The 16,951-nt window shown below is 34.5% G+C and overlaps 1 protein-coding gene across 7 annotated transcripts in view; it reads right to left on the bottom strand.

Annotated features, from left to right (window-relative positions):
• The window catches only part of LOC140439927 (uncharacterized), a 309,270-nt gene that overhangs the window by 94,439 nt on the left and 197,880 nt on the right, over nucleotides 1-16,951 (bottom strand). Inside the window, exon 1 of one of the 7 annotated variants that reach the window (XM_072530108.1) lies at nucleotides 11,958-12,103. The exons of 5 other annotated variants lie outside the window; for them this stretch is intronic. In XM_072530108.1, the coding sequence (XP_072386209.1) occupies nucleotides 11,958-11,988 (31 nt within the window). In that variant the 5' untranslated portion in view covers nucleotides 11,989-12,103. Of the gene's footprint in view, nucleotides 1-10,629; nucleotides 10,649-11,957; nucleotides 12,104-16,951 lie in introns of those variants that run through there. One more of the 7 variants, XM_072530114.1, reaches the window with a different exon arrangement.

Genomic DNA, 16,951 nt, shown 5'->3' with positions numbered 1-16,951 from the left:
TACTGTCTCAGCAATCTCGCGCACATTCAGTCGGCGGTCTACCAAGACGAGATCGTCAATTTTTGTTACGTTATCCTCCGTGGTAGCCATTTTCGGGGCATCGAGGCGTGGCTCATCAAAAGCCGACGTGAGACCACGTTGAAACCAGCTAATCCTATTTTTAACGTTTGCTATCGAAGGAGAAGAGTCACCGTATACAGCATCCAAGCGCTCTTGTCTCCGTACGATCTACGCTTGGTTGCTTGAGTATACCTTTGCATGATATAGTTGTGTCTTAGGCAGTTTTTGTGAGATTTTGAGAAATTTATTATGGTTTCCTTAGTTTCCGATTTATCTCTTGATCAATAGATGATAGCGGTCTGCTTATGAGAGCGGAGTCCCTCAATTCCACGAATTCCTACTTTAGTCCAGAAGGCCTCCTGGGAAGCAGTTCATCCAGTTATTCGTTATTAACAGAATCCGCATAGATTGCAGTCAAAGTATATAGTGAAAAAACCTAAAGTTGCAATGATAATATTGAATATGACCAAGGTAATTTTTTTTTATTCTTTTTATTTTAAATAACATCTATTATTCAGACCATTTTGAAATCCAATATTTTACCAGGTCATAGACGGAAATAAAATTTAAATTTTTATAAACTTAAAAGTATTATTTTGTAATGGACGTTTCTGTTTTTGTCAAATGTAATTTAATATGTCCAGTTATATCATAACTAGTAAATAGTCACTTTGTATTATTTTTATCTCCGCACTAATCTTACCTTCTTTTGGATCTTCTTCTTCTTCAAGTGCCCTGTCCGTTGCGAACGTTGGCTATTAACATGGCAATTCCGATCTTATTTGCGGCGCTTCTGAATAGTTCGACCGATGTGAGCCCGAACCACTTCCTCAGATTTTGGAGCCACGAGTGTCTTCTCCTGCCTGGCCCTCACTTACTGTCTATTTCTCCCTGGACAATCAATTGCAGTAGACGGTACTTATCGTGTCTCAATATGTGGCCTAGATATTCAAGCTTTCTTTGTTTAATTGTATTCACGATTTCTTTCTCCTTTCCGATTCTTTGGATTACCTCTGTGTTGGTGACATGTTCGGTCCAGGATATACGAAGACTGCGTCGGTACACCCACATTTCGAATGCTTCTAGTTTTCTCGTGAGCGTCTCCGTCAGCGTCCAGGCCTCCACACCATACAGTAAGATCGGAAAAATGTAGCATTTAACTAAACGTAGTTTTAGGGGAAGAGACAAATCCCTGCTTATGAGGAGCTTTTTCATATTGCTAAATGCTGCTCTAGCTCGTTCTATTCTCGCCTTAATTTCTGTGGCCTGTTCCCATTTTGCATTTACGTTGGTGCCAAGGTACACATAAGATTCTACATGGTCAATTAGTATGTTACTTATCCGTAACTGTCGAGCAGGCTGTTGCTTCCTGCTTATCAGCATCCACTTTGTCTTCTTGAAGTTGAGGCTCAGGCCGTATTCCTCACTAACTGAATAAACTCTTTCCATTACCTGCTGTAATTCGTCTATGGTACTGGCAAGGATCACCGTGTCGTCGGCATATCTTATATTGTTCGTTAACTCGCCGTTTATTTTTATGCCCTCATTTGCATTTTCCATACATTTATTAAATATTTCTTCGGAATAAATATTGAATAGGAGTGGGGATAATATACAACCCTGACGGACACTTCTTTTGATCTGCACACTTTTAGTGAGTTCGTTGCCGTTCTTTTGGATCACAAATAAATAATTCTAATAATTGTTTGCAGGATTTGAAACAAAAAATTTCCCATTTTAACAATTTTTTTCTACCAAACTTGGTATGTATGAATTGGGAATAACAAATTATTTTAAAATTTGCAAAAATATACAGAGTTGCATTTAAATTAAATAATTTGAGGTTATTTACGGGGAAACCGGAAATAGAGTCATAACAAAAAATATGGCGCCAGATACTTTATAAGCCATTGTACATATATGAAAAGTTTCGTGAATAGCGTCTTTTTTGTTTCAAAAATATTTAGTTGGTACCATACTTTATCCCCACCCTGTATATTAGAGCAACTAAGATACATTGAATTAATAACGGTTTCATATTTTCCAAGCTAACTTCCCTCTTCACATTAATTCCTCAGTCTTTTTTTTACATAATTGGCAATTACTACAAACTATAAAACTGTAGTTTCACTTACTCACCATAAAATTTCAAAAATAAACATTTAAAGCATTAAAATAAAACCATTAAAATAAAATATGTGTATTGTTCGGAAGCTCTTTTCTTGCGGCAGCTTAGTATTATTTACTATCTTTAATGGGAATTAAGCCAATTTCAGGTAAAAATACGTTTATTTTGAAATTTGCATTTTCACTTCTGAAATAGTTCTCAAAATACATTTTTAAGGAAGTCTAAACCAGTCAACATAACCGTATTTTCAACTGAAATTGTTGGTAATTCCCAATAAAGATTGTAAATAATATTTAAACCTCTGTTTTATTGTTTTAATTGATGCAGTTTCATTTTGTTGACAAACTGCATGTAAATTTTTTTTACTTTTAAGTTACAATACTGTGGGAACGTGTGCTTAGTTGTATAGGAACTTACAGTCACTTCCAGTCGAAGTCAAAATTTGACCAACGTAGCACAAAACTAATTAATAAATTAGACAGCTGCGATTAAGTTCCGTGAACAGAGTATATACGTTTATTAACTTTTATTGGTTTATGAGCTTGTAGTTTATTTGATAAATTGTATTACTAATTCGAATTCGAATTATTATCTAATAACATTTTTACATTATGTATGAATTGAATCATCACACCTGATAATATAGGTGATAAGACGGAAAGTTCTTATCACTTCTAAATATAGTTTGTTGTTAAATAAATAAATACAAACTTTTTAGAGGCGCATATTTCAGAGTATTGGTTTTGAACGCGGAACTAAAAAATATGCGATCGCTAGTTTTTGGACATACAGAAATTACAATTTATTAAAAATTTAAACTATTCTGAGCTTGCACGGATTGAATTGTTGTGTCGGAAGAAAATTAACAAATATATGCCCACTATATCCCATTAAAAACAGTTGCTATTTGTTTTTTGGAGTTCGAAATTAAAATAAAATACCAACCTAAAAATATGTGCCGTTTTTAAAATCTCTTTCAATAGCTGATTTCTTCACTACCCATCATGTTCCTCATTCCTTGACCATTTACCACCACGCCATTTGACGTGGTGACACTCGAAATATTGTTAGCTTGCCGCCTCCACTGACTGATATACTGTGCCAATTGGACGGCCTCATGTAGGGATTTTCCCACCAGAGTCTTCATTTGGTCTGCCCATCTTGTTAGATCTTTTTTTGGTCTTCGGCCTTTTACTAACAATAGTTCTACTACCGTGTTCTGTCCAGGACACGAGTAGAATTCTTCTGTAGATCCACATTTCGAAAGATTTGATCTTACTTCTACCAATTTTTTTGAGAGTTCATGTTTTAGCTGCGTAGGAATGGGAAAAATAAGGGCATTGACCAACCTGAGCTCAGTCTTCTTTGTTATGGTTCTATCTTTCCATATTTTGATTAATTTAGCTGTTCCGGTTCGAGTCACTGCTAGTCTACGTTTGATTTTTGAGGAGCTATCGCCAATATTGGTTACCATGGAGCCCAAATATACAAATCTATCTACTATCATGAAATTCGCCAGTTGGCATATGTGCAGTAAATTATAATTTGCCCTATCTACGATCATTATTTTTGTTTTTGCAATGTACACAGTACTCTAACCATCTCAAGAAGATCTGGAAACATTACTTGACAGTGACGTTGAGAGGTGTAAGGCAGCATGAAGAAACCATATGAGAACAATTGGACGTTTTGGCTCTTTTTAATAACCGATTATTAAATGTTTTTTAAGTATTAATTGTGTAGGTTGCGATGTTTCCTATGTCGTTGGCAACCCAGCCAGATTTCCACGACTGTTTTCTCAACAAATACTCTATATAAATTAGACTCCGGCACTAGCACATTTTTTACAATGGGACCTTAAGAACTTTTTGTACAATGAGTTCTTTCTTAAAATTGTTTATTCTTGCTATTTGCTATATTTCGAGCTTGTTATTTCAGATTTGGTTTCTCCTGTTATAAAGTTGATAATAAAAAAACTGTTTAAACTGTTTAAAAAAAACATAGAAGAACGTCAATGTAAAAAAGGGGACATAAAAGTGCATACTCAACCCCCCTGGCTCCTAAACTACCAATGACCAATGAAATTGGAGATTATTATGACTAAAGTTATAAAAACATTTTTTTTACTTTAAATGTATGTACGTTTATTTCTAATTGTAATAAATAACTTGCATTTATTTATGTTAATATGAAGAAAAATATATCTACTAATTAATAATTCATAAAACATTAGAGGCATAGCGATTTAATTTAAAATTAATGTACAAATAAGTGGTAAGATAAGGTTAATCTGCGGCCATTATCAGTCAAAAAACTTATATACAGGGTGAGTCACAACTATTGGGACATAGACTAAGGACAGGTTATTTGGACCAAAATATGGCTATTGGGCCAAATATGCCTTAATAAAATGTTGCTGAGAAAAAAAATACAGGGTGCTAAAGTTAATTTTTGTTTTTCGTTTTTTGCTAATAGTTTCCCTGTATATTTATAAATTGCTATCAAAATTGGCACAGAGGCATAATCTTAGACAAGAAATAGTATTTTATTTATAATTTTACGTTTTGTCATAGAGGGCGCCACGTGGATAATTCCTAATGATCAAATTGAGTCTAAACTTTTTCTGATGAAACTTTTTAGTAATTTTTATTAGAAAATATGACGTAAACATCATTTTTACGTAAAATTGGTACTCTTGTTTAAACATGATAATTTCAACCGTTTTCGATAAAAACGCAGTCGAACTGCTTAGAGTCTTATAAAAGGATTTCAAATATTATTTCATTTATGAAAAGTATGCTTTGGACTGTCAGATAATTGTTGTTGGTAAATGTCATTTGTTCAGAGTAAATTATTTTTGATGTGACAGTGTAGTGTAATGTTGCATTTTTTTAAAAAATCATTACTTTTTTTGATTGAAATGCCTCGTCACAATCATTTTACTAATGAAGAAATGCGAGATATGATTTGCGTATACGCACAAGAAAATTTTTGCGGTCGCTCGGCAGCCAGAAGGTATGGAATGTTATACGCAAACAGAAGGAAACCAAATCACAAAACTTTTGCAAGATTATATCGTAGTTTAGGTGAAACTGGGTCATTTCACACAAAAATCGACCGAAACAAATCACACCTAATCAAGAAGATGAACTTTTGGTTCGAGTAGATGAAAATCCTGAAATAAGTTCACGACATCTATCAGCAGCAATAGGAATAAGTCAGTCATCTATTGTTAGAATTCTAAAAAAAGAGAACCTCCATCCTTATCACTTCACTCCTGTTCAAAATTTACTTCCAACAGATCTTCCACGACGGTTACAGTTTTGCCAACGAATTCTAAATAAACATCGCAATGACAGACACTTTATTAAGAATATTATGTTCACCGACGAAGCAAATTTTACCAGACGAGGGGTTTTTAATTGGCGAAATAGTCATTATTGGGAAGAAGAAAACCCGCATGCTATTATTAAAGCTAGACATTTTCAGCATGAGTTTAAATTGAATATTTGGTGTGGCATTATAGGCGACCAACTACTAGGGCCTTATGTTCTTCCTCCGAATTTAAATGGAGATTCTTATTTATTCTTTTTGGAAAATACTCTTAGTGATATTTTAGATGACCTGTCACTGGATGTAAGAACAAAAATGTGGTTTATGCAGGATGGAGCGCCACCTCATTTTTCATTAGCTGTTCAGAAATTGTAGAAATCATCTTAATGACGTATTTCCTCAACGATGGATTGGCAGAGGCAGTGATTTTCAATGGCCACCAAGCAGTTCTGAGTACAACCTGCTAGATTTTTATTTTTGGGGACATATGAAGTCCTTAGTTTATGCCAATGAAATTAATACACGAGACGAACTTTGGAGATACATTCAAAATGCAGCTAATCTTATAAGGGGACAGAATAATATTTTTTTTAACGTCCGAAAATCCTTTATAAAAAGAATTAGAAAAGGCATACAAATCGGAGGAGACCATGTAGAACATTTGGTTTGAGTTTTTGTGAGTTCTTTTAAGTTAAAGTGTGTTTAGTTTTGATTTATCGTCAAAACGGAAACCTTACGTTAGTTGCAACTTTGTTTATTAGTTTGGTATTTGATAGTGGAATTGTAAATAAAATACTATTTCTTGTCTAAGATTATGCCTCTGTGCCAATTTTGATAGCAATTTATAAATATACAGGGAAACTATTAGCAAAAAACGAAAAACAAAAATTAACTAACACCCTGTATCTGTTTTCTCAGCAACATTTTATTAAGGCATATTTGGCCCAATAGCCATATTTTGGTCCAAATAACCTGTCCTTAGTCTATGTCCCAATAGTTATGACTCACCCTGTATCTCCCTACCCACTGCTAAGGCCATAAACTATATTGATTATTTAAAAAGCTGTAGATTAAAAAAATCCTTCGAGTCGCCAAAAAAATTAGTTCGGTACTGTTTAATGTCCCGGTGATGAGTAAACAGATGAAAAATATCTTACGGTAAAGTTCACGTTAGTTTAGTGGCACAGTTTATATTATTTTCAACAGGAGGCAGTTAGTCGCCATAACATCTGTGCGTTTGTGATGGTTTGTCTAAAAAGAAGCTATACGCTTGCCGCCACGCGTTTTTCCTCGTCATAAAAAAAAACGAGAAAATCGTCATAAAACTGGTAACATTATTTTAAGTGCATCTCTGATTTAAGAGCTTCTGGTAACTGGTAACAATTATACAAGAATTTGAGTTATTTGTAGAACAAAGTAAAGAATCGAAGTGTCAAATGAGTGAAAAAAATTGTTTTATATATTTAAAGATAAGGATCTAGAGTCTAGACCAATTATTAATAAACCTATTATACAGGGTGTTTCAAAAAAAGGTAACCCCGTCTCTAGGGTAGGTAAAAAACTGAAAAATAATTGGGGTTTGCTTAGTAAAAAATTTTTGTAACGCCATCCGTTTTCAAGATACAGGGCGTTGAAGAAAAAAAATTTTACGCATTTTTTACGATTTTGCCGAAACTACTGGCAACATTGTAATGAAATTTTATACGAATATGTTTTGGAAGCTGATACATCCCCTGAATTTGTTTTTATATATGATTCTCATAGAGGGCGCTAGTTACACGGATGGTACTAAGTATTAGTCAATATAACTTTTTTAAGAGTATAATTATTAATCAAAATTTCAAGTAAACTTAAACATCATTCAATTTTATACGAAAAAGGTACTCTTGGTAAAACTCGATACTGTGTACTGTTTTCGGAATATTTTGATTTGAAAATTATGAAGTAATAATTGATGCTGATAGTAATGATAAAGTTCTAATGTATACCTCTATTTTATCTTCAAGTGTGCCATGGAAATCTGACATTTATTGATTGTTATGACGATAAATCAACAATAATTAGAGTTTTGAAACCTTGTTATTTGTAAAATCAAATCAAAATGTACTCAAATGTTGAATACACTGAAATGTTATTAACCTTAGGCGAATGTTTAGGATGTTCTAGTGCAGCTGTGACACGTTATGCAGAAAAGTTTCCTAGAAGAAACTTACCAAGTAAAAAAACATTTAGAGCCGTTGAACGACGTTGTCGAGAAACTGGGAATGTGAGACCAAATAAAATAAATTCTGGTAGACCAAGAACAACAAGAACAATTAATAAAGAAAATAATATTTTAAATTTACTTGATCAAGATCCAACAGATAGCGTAAGGAATATAGCAAGACAAACAAATACTTCTTCTTCAAGTACTTGGCAGATACTGAAAGAACAGCAATTACATCCTTATCAATAAAGACAAGTCCAAGAGCTCTTGCGAGATGATCTACCGGTTAGAGTGGATTTTTGTGAAACATTGCAACAAAGGACAGCCCACAATCCAAATTTTTTAAAATGCATTCTTTTTACGGACGAGGCCACCTTTTCGCGACAAGGTATGTTTAACTCCCATAATGCACACTACTGGTGTGATGAGAATCCACGAGTCAAAAGGGTATCACATTACCAACACTCATTTAAAGTTAATGTTTGGGCAGCAACTTTAGGTAACAAATTAATAGGTTATCATATTCTACCTGGAAATTTAAATGGTGATATGTATCTTGATTTTTTAAACAATTCCTTATTCGAGATATTAGAAGATTTAACGCTAAACGAGCGAAGATCTTTATTTTTTATGCACGATGGAGCTCCACCACACTTTGATAGAAGGTGTCGTAATTGGTTGAGTAATCATTTTCCGAATCGATGGATTGGTAGAGGTGCAGAAGCTCCGATTCATTCACCTCCTCGGTCATGCGATTTTAACCCTTTGGACTACGCAGTTTGGCCGTATATTAAGGAAAAAGTCTATGCTACAGAGGTAAATTCACGCCAAGAATTGGAAGAAAGAATTCAACGTCAATTTAATGACATCACAGCTGATCCCCTACCGTTTAGAAGATTAATGAAATCTTTAGAAAAAAGAATAGACTTGTGTATTCGTGAAAACGGAGGGCATTTTGAACACTTACTGTAATTGAATTTTATTTTATGTTCTTAGTCATTAATTTAATTTTCTTCTTGTGAGTTTTGTTTAATTACTAACTATTTTATACCAGCATCAATTATTACTTCATAATTTTCAAATAAAATATTCCGAAAACGGTACACATTATCGAGTTTTACCAAGAGTACCTTTTTCGTGTAAAATTGAATGATGTTTAAGTTCACTTGAAACTTTGATTAATAATTATACTCTTAAAAAAGTTATATTGACTAATACTTAGTACGATCCGTGTAACTAGCGCCCTCTATGAGAATCAGATATAAAAACAAATTCATGGGATGTATCAGCTTCCAAAACATATTCGTATAAAATTTCATTACAATGTTGCCAGTAGTTTCGGCAAAATCGTAAAAAATGCGTAAAATTTTTTTTCTTCAACACCCTGTATCTTGAAAACGGATGGCGTTACAAAAATTTTTTACTAAGCAAACCCCAATTATTTTTCAGTTATTTACCTACCCTAGAGACGGGGTTACCTTTTTTTGAAACACAATGTATACATGGTTTTCTGCAATTTAACCGATTTGTGTATAATTCAGTTTAAAGACCATCACTCTTCTTTAGATAGCTATATATCTTACTAAAGTGAAGTACTTTAATATGTAACGGTACGATTTAAAACTTTAAGTGGTCCACTGTTTTTACTCTCCACATTTTTTAAACTCAACGTTGCGCTGATGCCGGAACAATGTCTGCAATTTGTGTAGATTTACTTAAAAACAACATAGCTCCGTTCGTGAAATGCATCGCGCATTAGGCCCATTTTGTGATAGACATAACTGTCCATTACAGCAATTAATTCGATTAACAATAAAATGTTTTTGCGGTTACATCCAGAAAAACTGACTGTTTACTTTTTCGATATCGTCTGATCCCAGAGGACTCCGTTTAGTATCAATATTGCTCTCCTATCCCGTATGTTTCTGTATAGTATTGTATGGTCCAGTGTGCTATCATTTTTGTTATATGTAAGCCTAGATGTTTATAGTTTTCACAAGGCCTGATGTGTTCCCCACTTTGTAATATTAGATCCCGTTACATCTCTCCTATACACATAGTTTCTGTTTTATTTACCTTTGCTTGTAGTCCTCATTTACTGTATCTTCTAAGAGTTTCCTTTTCGTGTATTCCAGATCGTAGTGGTCTTGTACCATCACTATCTGATCGTCTGCGAAGAATCGTGTATATACGGTTTATTGTTGTTTAGTGGAATTCTCATTTCCTTACATTTACTTTTCCATACCTTCAATGCCTGTTAAAGCCACAGTGCCGGCAAAAAATCTTTACAAAGTGAATAAAACGCATAAATTAGGATTTATGCATTTTATTCATAGACTTATTTTAATTTTACAAATTAATACTTCGTCATACCACCTTTGTAGTCGATGACAAGCTGCATTCTCTTGGGCATGGATTGAGCAAGGTACAAGAAATATTCTCCTTCCACGGTCACTCACATCCTCTTCAACTCCTCTTTCAGTTGATTTATGTTGCTCGGTCGACTCTCTTGAACCTAGTTTTTCATAATATTCCAAGCGTTGTCGATGGAATTAAGGTCGGACGAGTTACCCGGCCATTCCAATACGTTGATATTGTGATCATTCAAAAACTTTGTCACTGTCTTGACCCTGTGAGCAGGGGTACCATCTGCATAAATAAGTCACATTCGTGAATTTCCCAAAAGTTCAATAAATGTTGTTTTAGAACAGTCACATAGTTGTTTGTCCTCATTTAAACATTCTTAGTTAAGAAATACAACCCTGCCCTTCCTTTATTTCCACTAAATGCACCACATATTATTATACTTTTTGAATGTTTGATGGTTTTAACTGTGAACTTTGGATCGTACCTTGACGCGGTGAGTGGACGACGAACAAATTTGGAGCTTCTTGTTACTAACCTGAACGTACTTTCGTCACTGAACATGACTTTTTTCCACTGTTCAGATGTCCAGTGTTGATACTTTCTTCATAGCTTTTGTAACCAAGGGTTTCTTTGCAGCACGTCGACTTGGCAAGGCTAGATCTTTCTATAGCCGGTGACGAATCGTTCTGAAAGAGATCAGAATTATTTATCAGAAATATTTATTTTTGAGTTCCGTGGCAGTTATGGAAGGGTTAAACATTACAGCAGGTCTGATGATGGTGTCAGTCTTGGATGATGTTTTTTTAGGAACTTCAGAACCAAGTTTTCTTTCCGGAACAATACCTGAAGGCAACGACGCAGCCGACCGCTTCAATTGATAAATTGGCTCTTTTAAAACACCAATATCACGTGCTATGGTAATTACAGAGTCCCCTATCTCAAGTAACGTTAAAGCACGAACTTTCTCTTCATTTCTTTCGACCCACATTTTTTACTTCAATTTAGAATTTGGTATTTCAAACGTTGACTACTCGCACAAAGCCAACTGCATGTACAAAACAAAAGCGCGGAACAAACTTAAGAAACTAAGCGTTCGACAGATAGCCGCCGTCGCGAGTACGCTATCCCCTCTCCCCTCAAACGCTAAACAAGCTCAGACAGAACGCATGCAATGTTTCTTCGAATTTAGTGATTTATTTGGCACTGTAAAGATGCTTTTGCCGATACTGTATATTTTAAAAAATGTTGGTGAAATTCAACAACCTTGTTTGAGGCCGTTGAGAGTTTACTCCCTATTCTTACTTTAACCTGTGTGTTATTATTTAGTTCTTTAATTACCTTTTTGAGGTCGACGTATAGTAAATGTACATGTACATCTTGGTTACTAGCGTTTTTTTTTTCTATTAGTTGCTTAAAGTAAAATAAGTGATTTACTATCGATCTTCCACCCTTGCTCTTCTGCTATTATATCTTTGTGGATCCCGCATATAAATAAAGGCAAAGATCATGATAATATTGATCTTATAAAAATATTTATTAAAATTGTCTTAAACTCAAATTGTATATAATCAAATTGTATATAATGATTATGCATTTTACTATCTAAAACACTATTCTTTATCACAAAGATTACATGAATTATTGTTGTTATATCAACGATCTTAATGCATTAGGTGCTTTAAATATTTTTGTAATATATTATTTGCTACTTGCAGTTTATATATTAAATGTTTTAAGTACATGAGTCTGTATCTAAACTGTGTAATTTGACATATTTATTGTAAGTGCAAGGATTATAAAATTTATAACCATTGTCTGTATAAAACAAATTTTATATAATCTAAAAACTAGAGGATGCCTTACTTCGCTTATGGACTATGACTTTTTTGAACATGCCATAATAGATTTCAAATCCAAATGTAAATATCCATAAAGTTACACAATTTCACGATCAAAATAAAAAATTACATCACATGAACCGAACTAATATGTTTATTTGTGCGAAAATTCCGTTGAACTGTCAACAACTATAGCTATTTTACTTAAGATAACAGTTATCTTTATCTTATCCGCCATTGTCAATTATATTTTGTTTATAATTATATCAGGTAGTCGCAAGGTAACCTTTAGATAACCGAAAACATTCTTTTGTCGTTATAACAAAGAACCATTCGAGCGCTTATAGACTTGTACACATAGGTAATCTTCTTTGTGAATAACATCGGCTTCAAATAATCAATTTCTAGATAACGGATGAATTCCATCTACACACCTAAAAACATTGACGTATCCGTCTAGCTAAGAGTCAACGGACGTGCACCCGTAGAAGATTGGTCATCGAACCGATATCCGGTGAGTGTACAGATGTTCATTACAAGCTAAACAACGCTGTGAATCATCAGTGGGACTACAGCCCTCCACCTACTCGAGTTTACTGTGCCCTATCTTTATGCTTGGATTTTCCAGTTGGAAGCACCGATCTTATCAGCATTTTCCGTCAACCCGATATCTCGTACCTGTCGATTGCCCAGTTGTGATTATTTTTATCATATGCTATTCTAACGAACAGGATACGTGTCCAGCCCATTATAGATAGATTTTTTTCCAACGTGCCCATTATAGATAGATTTATTTTAGTAATATATTTTCCAACGTGCTGGTACTTGTCGCTAAAAGTTTTATCTATCTCATATGTGGATCAGAGACATGATCTCCACCAAATTCCAGGAATCCTTTGAAAGAAAGCAAGTCTATGAACCATAACGGAATACTTATCACATTGAATTGAAATTCGAAAATGAAAGTATGTTCGCATTTTGCGCCCATTCTCTGTTTTGATTTATTTTATACTGGTTTCGCGTCCATTTGCCTTGCCGATGATATTACCAACAATGTCAAAATGTATGTCAGACAGATATGATACACCTATTTGCTAAATTTGTCATATTATTATATATTTTAATATCCATATCAAAACCCACATCTAATAAGTTCATTATACTCTCAACATTAGAAGCCTATCAACAATATAGACAACAACAAAGTAAACATATTATATTAACAATAATTATCAGTTTAATAATCAATGATCGTTATTATATTCTATCTTGCGTTTTTATATTACAAGATATTCAATACGATTTAAACAGTTTAAATTATTTAAATTCCTCAGATTTCAGTGCCAACTATACTTCATTAAACTGGTGAACAATCTGCAATCGTTTCTAAATGAAACATCAAAGAACTCGCAGATCATTATAAATTATTTATAACTTTTTCCTCTGTGTAAATAAATATCAGCTAAATCATAGTTTCAAAAATATGAAGTCTGTAACGGGCCTACTTTCTAATATATCTTCATTGCGTTATTTTATTGCATATGATTCAAAAATTACTTTAAAATGAATTTTTACAAACTATAAACCCTTTTCTCATTTTACAAGAACTGATGAATCAGATGAACAACAGGGTTTTCGTAGTGGAAGATCGCGTACAGATCCAATATTCGTTATAAAGCAAATTACTGAGAAATCACTAGAGCAGCCATACTCACTACGCGGGCGGTGGGCCGCATGCGGCCCTCGGAACGATTTTTCGCGGCCCTCAGACTGCTAGGCAGTAAAACAAAATTTGCGAGTTATAATGTAATTATGTTTCTATTTATGTATTTAATCAGATTACAGTACTGTAGAGCGGCGCCATGCATTGTACCGCATTTCGCATTAGTCATCTTTACCCCCACCACAGTGGCACTGGTCGGCCGGTAAAGATGTTTCAAAACCGTGTGGACCTCGTAAATACGCATGCCCGAAAAAATAAATGGGTCCTAAAAATATTTACCATTTTAATTTCATAGGAAATTAGGCGACAGGGTAGGATTTGCACGTGCTAATGATGTTGAGTATTTCCAATAAACATGACATAATATTATGTTTCTCTATAAATCCATTTTTAGGTTGTCCTAAGGGCCTCAAACCAACGTTTTTAAATTAAATAAGCCCAAACTATATTATCAGAAACTGATAGAACTTATGTCGCAATATGGGGACATTCTTTACCACACAGAAGTGAGATGGCTGAGTAAGGGTAAAGTTTGGGAACGTTTCTTCAGTATTCGACATAAGATTACTCTGTTTTTGGATAAAGAGATAAAAAATAAAGAGTTTCCTGATATTTATAATTTTAGTTGGTGTCTTAAAGTAGCGTTTCTCACTGATACAATGAGCATTATGAATGAAACATTGACCAAATTTCAAGGAGACTACAATAATATTGTAACGAAAATGATGAGTATTGTGTTTTCACTGGAGTAGAAGCTGAATATGCATATTGAAGAATTGTCAAATGAAGATTATTGCAGCTTTCCTTTCCTTAAAGCACTGTTTAATGAAAATCCAAATGAAAGTCAAGAGATTTCTGACCTACTGAAGCTGTTAGCAGACCTAAAGGATAAAATGTCTGTGAGGTTTAGTGACTTCAGGAAGTTCTAAGAACCATTTCGCTTGGTGGAAAATCCATGGGCAATAACAACAGCAAATGTAGTGTAGCCCATCTTTCTATTTTTGAATAAGAGGCTAGGGATTTGAAAAATGAGTTAATTGACCTTAAGAATGATACAGAGCTACAAAAGAATTTTTGAAGAAAAAATGAAGAAAAAAGCTCACTATAAGTTTTGGGAAGCAGTTGAAAATTACAAATTTCCTTACCTAACTGACTGTGCTCAGAAAATTTTGTGTACTTTTGCATGTACATATGTCTGTGAATCTACATTCAGTAAGCTGAAGTTCATAAAAAACAAGTACAGATCTAGGCTAGCTAGTGAGAACGTTGAAAACATTTTGAGAATTTCAGTTTCTTCCCAACCTGCTAACATAGACGCCATTCTAGAGAGCTGTGAAAGATTTCGGCCGTCGACTTCAAAGAATTAACAAATTCAGGACTTGACATTCCTGGAGTCAATTAAAAGACATTTTCCTACTTTTTACATGCAAAACAGTCCATATAATTTATAATTATATTGTTTTTACGTAACTTGTAATAAACTTATGTTATAGTCATATAGTCTTAAAGTTATTTCATAGCACCACTTGTACTTGCGGCGCTGAGGAAAATTTCATTCAAACTATTAGGCTCTCGAAGAAATCCTAATGAGGATCCCTGCACTAGAGTATAATAGACCAGCATTTCTGTGTCTGATTCTCTTAAAGAAAGCATTTGACAGAGTAAGACTCAAATGTGTAATCCATCTTTCGTATAATTGAGAAGTTTCCCTAAATATTATAAAAACTACTGAAACATCTATGGATTAGCTTTTGCAAATGGTGTCAAATATCAATTAGGTTTTAACATTTGTGAAGCAAACGAACGTAGAATACAAATCGACAACCAATGAATCGGTTTATTTCGCAAGAACGCTTAATAATTGTTTGCATCTTTTTGCGCAATAATTTGTTCGATTTTTTCGTAGTGTGAACTTCTTCGCACATTTACTGGCCGTCCAACACCAACAGGACAAACACTGGTGGCATTTGGCCACCAGCCTTAAAGAGACTGGAACAACACAAAATGTTCCAAAGGCTGGCCGGCTATGGAGCAGCCCTTCTAATGAAAATATCGCTGTGGTTGTCCACGATGTTGACAAGGAGCCCGAAACATTGACAAGACGACGACAGAATTTTGGTGAAAGATTTGAAGATGGAAGTGCAATAAGGCTCATTTCCATCTTAACGATTACGTGAACAACATTACCGTTTTTGGGGCACCAAAAATCGGTATATGACCCACAAAGAGCCATTACACCCGCTCAAAGTCACTGTGTCATGTGCTATTTACGCTGAAGGAGTCATCGGACCATTTTTCTTTGAGAACACCGCAGGCCAAACGACGACTGTGGACAGCGCGCCCTGCAGGGTCATAATTACTTAATTGTTTTTTCCTCAATTAGATGAATTGGGACTGGAGAACATGTGGTTCCAACAGGACGGTGCAATGGCGCACACTGTTCAAGCCACAACCGATATTCTGAAGGAAGCATTTCCGGGTCGCTTAATCTCTCGTTTTAGTGATTTGCTTTGGCCGGTCAGATCACCCGTTTTAACCGTTCCAGACTTTTTTTATGAGATTTTTAGGAACGAGTTTACATTAACAAGCCTCAGACTCTTGAAACCCTTAAGGAGAATATTCGGCAGGAATGCGAGAACCTGTCGCCCCAAGTTCTGCCAAGAGTGATGGAAAATTCCATAAAACGGCCCCGTATGATCATCAACTTTTGGTCGATATCATTTCCTCGGCTTAATAGAATAAATTTTATTGGATTAAATAAACAAATTTCACAAGCATAACCAAAGTTTTTCATTAAAAAAAATTACAGCAAAATAACATCAGGTGATTACTTTTGCTCCACCTTGTATTACAAACTGAGACTGTTAATAAAATATCTCAATCCCGATATTGATGATGAGAGGCCTTAGGTAAAAACGAGAACAAAAATTAGTAAAAAAGAATATTATACAATTTGTTCAACAGTAAGTGTTTGTACGAGGCTTGTTCATTTGAAACCCATCTTTGGCCCAGAAAAAGTTTATTGGCAAATATGTCTACAATTAACGCAAATATGCCGTTGTTTAACTTTAAATCTTTAAATAACAGCAAATCTCGCGCGTTTATACCGTCCGCATTTGCTGCAGGAGCTGAAACCGCAGAAATTCTAGCCTCGCATCGATTTCTGTGAGTGGTACCTAATAATGACAGCAGCCGACCCTTTTGTGAAGTGACTAAGCACAATTCAACGTTAATAACAGGGTAAATAAGTACAACTGCATTTATTGGGCCGACGCTCATCCTCAAGAAATCAAGGA

Source organism: Diabrotica undecimpunctata, chromosome 4, assembly GCF_040954645.1.
Source record: "Diabrotica undecimpunctata isolate CICGRU chromosome 4, icDiaUnde3, whole genome shotgun sequence".
Lineage (NCBI taxonomy): Eukaryota > Metazoa > Arthropoda > Insecta > Coleoptera > Chrysomelidae > Diabrotica > Diabrotica undecimpunctata.
This window is presented reverse-complemented; position numbering and strand designations above follow the sequence as displayed.